This window comes from Pteropus vampyrus, unplaced genomic scaffold, assembly GCF_000151845.1.
Source record: "Pteropus vampyrus isolate Shadow unplaced genomic scaffold, Pvam_2.0 Scaffold340, whole genome shotgun sequence".
Classification (NCBI taxonomy): domain Eukaryota; kingdom Metazoa; phylum Chordata; class Mammalia; order Chiroptera; family Pteropodidae; genus Pteropus; species Pteropus vampyrus.
In genome coordinates, this window is record NW_011889121.1 from 548,377 (window position 1) to 552,677 (window position 4,301).

Genomic DNA, 4,301 nt, shown 5'->3' on the forward strand with positions numbered 1-4,301 from the left:
CAGGACTAGAGCGGCCCTATTCCCCCAGGGTTACCAGTGTAAATTCAGTTTCACAGGAGTTTCTACTTTTCAATCTCTAACTCAATTTCAAGATTTATTTGGTCTCTCAATTTCCATATACTTGTAATTTTCAATTTTCATTACTTCTAAATTTCTGTTCTTAGTTCAAAATCTGTTTCTTGTTCCCTTGTTGGTGTCCTTTTCCTCCTAATAAAGGCCACCTAACTGACCTCTTCAGTAATTTATGTCATCTTCTGGAACTCATTTACCTTTCACTGGTCTTCTTCGTCATTGTACAGGTACTATTTTTGCCCCTGTTTTCTTACAGAACTAAAAATGAGTACCCAATAATACGTACCTTATCACTGCATGGATAAAGTAACTCTACATTATGCAAAGAGAGTCATCGTTCAAGAAATATTTACCAGCTCCCTATTCTATCACCTGGTATAGTACCTCAGGATCTATCATATAAGAATGGTTGCCTATATCCTCAGGGAGTTTAGACCAATGCAAAGAACAAACATTAAGCAATTAGTTACATAATTCATGTTTTTATTTATAATTAGGATAAATGCTAACGAAAGGAAAGCACAAGGGGTTAAGAGAGTAGAGAAGGAGACAGGACCTAGTTTGAGGAGATCATTTCTGTAAGAGCTGTTAATTTCTATGAATATAAAAGGAGGAGTGAAGTTATGGATCATGTTACACTACATAGATTTTCCCATTGGACGCATGGAGCGAGATACAGTGATGGCATCATGGATAGCAATAACTCCATCATGAAGCTCAAAGTGACTTTCTTGTCAGATTAAGGATGGCACAGCATTTATAATAATAAAACAGAACAATATTTCTTTGGGTAGAGTTCTCAAAGCAGACTGATAAATGATTCTTTTAGCTAGAAATCAGTATTTTGGTTTTGTCTAATCTCTTAGTTCTGTTACTACCTTTGTAACTGTGGGCAAATCATGTAATTTCACCAGTCTTCAAGTCCCTCATCTTTAAAATAAGAGGATTTAGGCAAACCTGTGAGTTTAGTTAGCATTTGTCATCTTGGATCCTCCCATGCTCCAGTTTAGCAGAACTGGGAGAACATATCCGCATTGTCCACCCAGCATCGCCACCCCATCATTATAGCCAACAGTAGTTTTAGAAATAATGTAGTTCGTACCTTTTGTGAATGCTTGCCCAAGAGGCATTGATGTTCTCCGTTATCATGTGTACTTTCCTGGTATCGTCTGCAGAATAATCCCGGAGAAGTTTCATTGCCAAGTCATTTGCCACATCTACATTTATCTGCCACTGGCGGAGGTCTTTGGCCAACTGCTATAGATGCATGTGGGAAAGAGAATGAATGTCAAGATGTCTCTGAAATTTCTAGTTGGAGTTTCTTTTTTTTCCCTCTAAAATTTATTTATTTATTCAAATTATAATACATTTATAAAACATGTTCGTTATAAAAATGAAAAAAAAACCTTGTACAAAGGTGCATAAAGATTAAACCTTAAAATGCTTCATAAATAGCTCCTGAATCCTGTGGTCGGAACATGTCTACATGATTGCTTTTAACCTACCATGTGATTTAGTCAATCATGACAGTATAAGCCAATGCACTTTTCGTGAGAAAACTTTTCAAATGTAGCATCTTGAGCAAGAACCAGTATCAGGTATTTCAATTTAGTAGCAATTAATTGGAAACAAACTAGGCTTAACCATTTTTTTTTTTAATCATGGGAGAGAACAAATTATAAAAATAGGATCCCATATAATTGTTGAGCCTATGACATATACCAACTTTGAACAGAAAACAATCACATGTATTTTTCCCCTCTTCATTAACTTGTTGAATTGTTTATGTAATTAGTGCCATCTACTGGCATTCAACTAAAGCTGCATACAGAAAATGAACACCAAAGGAACAGTGCTGTTATTCTACTTATAAACTTTTTTGAAGTATCAGTTTGTTCACATCCCTTTAAAAATATCCTATTTTAAAATTAGAATAAAATTTCATATATAACAATCTTGCTGAACCAAATTACCTATGTTTTCTCCTTTGTCTTTGGCAATTGAGCATTATCAAACTATGTATTTCATCACTTGAGGTATCATATATCAAAGAAAGAAAGAAATCAATGAAAAGTTTATCTGGAAGCATATTAACTCCAATTTTTTATTAAGCATCACTTCAAGTGCAGGGAGAAGGCTTCTAAGTATTAAGATAATATTAAATTGCTAAGATAGCTACATTAAATCCAACATAGCGAGTGAAGCCATTGGTAAATGGCCAAAGGAATAGGAAGGGGCAATTCAAATAAGAGAGAGAAAATAAAAAGTTTTTATAAAAAAAGATAATATTAATTTCCAAAAAATTTTAAAAATAGAGCACTAAATCAAGATGGCATAATTTGACATCAATTAAATTTATAAAAAATAAAAACCAAAGCTGGAAAGACTGATAAAGTTAGCACATTCATGTACTACTTACTGGGAAGAGTATCTATTGGATGATTTGGCAATAGATATCAGTGACATACATATGCTTACTCTCATTCACCCAAAATTCACTTTTGGTATTTTGTCATGATAAAAAATTAAAAGAAGAGAACTACATTGTAGGAATAAAGATCTCTATTAACTAAGTTAGAAAAAAAATGAGAAACGATTTCAATATTTAATGAGAGGATGTTGAAATAATATATCAACCCAATGGTCTATGTAGTAAATGTGCACAAAAATCATAATAAAAGAACAGAATATAATTTCTATCTGTACTGTATTGCTTAAATCTGTAGGAATACATAGTCATGAACTAGAAGGGCAATAGAGGAAATTGAAAATAATTAATGTTTCTAAAAAGAGTAATCATCTTTGTTTTAATATTTGTTTTTTTATGTTAGTATAATATTTATATAGTAATACAAATCAAACACTACTGCTTTTCACATAGTTTCAGTATGTTTGGGTGGACTCCTGTTCCTTCAAAATGTATAAACTGCATATAATCTGGCATTTCCCAGTTAAGCAGAACATCTTGTTCTAGAATCAAACAAAATCATTGCATTTATTACATAGAGCAAATAGATCCAGATACCAAACTAGTACTGAGCAGCTAAAGTCAATATCACTAATTTTTGCTGTGAAAGCAAACAGAGTTTTTAAAGGTACAGAGTGTTGCTGTACGACAAAACAATTAAAAGTTATCCTTTTCGAATGCTTGCCTCTCCTTATATTCTTCTTTTATCAAGCCCTACAGCTCCCATTTTCCACTTTTCTGATCCTTACACTATTCAAAAGCTTTTCTGAGGCCAAATGCACACCCCGAAGGCTTTCCCTTTCTAAAAATTTCCTAGAGTAATGTTAAAAAACACAGGCCCCAAATGGTGTCATTTGTGCTAAAGCCTATGATACCAAACTAGATTTAATACCTGATCTAATTGCAGTTTCAATCTCTTCCAGAAACATAGTCTTAATCAACCAGTCTGAAATTTTCTGGTCAACACCAATGAGGTCATTTGTCATGTGGGCCCTCTCCACTGCTCCCCTGCCTCCTCTATCAACCTTAGAAAGAAGAGTCAACCCGTGTGATAAAAACCTTGCTTGTTCCCTCCCTCCCCGCAAAGAAGATGCCCTGTTCTAAAAATCATTCCTTATTTTATTTTTTAATAGCTCACTTGCCTCACCCTTCTTCATATAAAAAACCTTCCATTTTGTACAAGTCCTCCAAGTACGCTTCTAGTTGCTAGATAGGATGCTGCCAGATTCATGAGTCACTTAATGAAGCCAATTAGATCTTCAAATACACTAGGTTAAAGTTTGTTTTTCTCATGGTACAAAATTACCCCTCCTCACTTAAACTGAACCTACAGTGTTAAAAGTAATATATACTAAGATATAAAGACCAACAGGCCCTTATTATCCAGAGAATAGTATTTGCATTTTTAAAAAAGAGCTTATTATCTATCATCTATTAAATCTCTAATTGGGTAATTGATAACATAAGAATCCACAAAACTTAGACCAATGACTTGGTTAACTTTTCCCAAGGTAATTACTTTTAAAGAAGAATGCAATTGTTAACAAAATACTTAAGATGAACCAACATCAGAGCATATGTGTAGAGATTCAGAAATATAAAATATAAATTAAAATTTTAATAAATAATAAAATTGCTTACTTTATATAAGAAAGATAATCTTGGAAACCACCCCTCACTCATTGGTTGTTATCTGAAAAGTCTAGATATAAGAGGATATACTCTTTGGTTCTCATCTATAGATCATAAAAAAATACCTAAA

General features: G+C 33.2%; 1 protein-coding gene across 2 annotated transcripts in view; it reads right to left on the reverse strand.

Annotated features, from left to right (window-relative positions):
• The window catches only part of DMD (dystrophin), a 2,089,898-nt gene that overhangs the window by 520,444 nt on the left and 1,565,153 nt on the right, over window positions 1-4,301 (reverse strand). For both annotated transcript variants that reach the window (XM_011378471.2, XM_011378473.2), the window contains exon 54: window positions 1,175-1,329. In XM_011378471.2, the coding sequence (XP_011376773.1) occupies window positions 1,175-1,329 (155 nt within the window). The remainder of the gene's footprint in view (window positions 1-1,174; window positions 1,330-4,301) is intronic.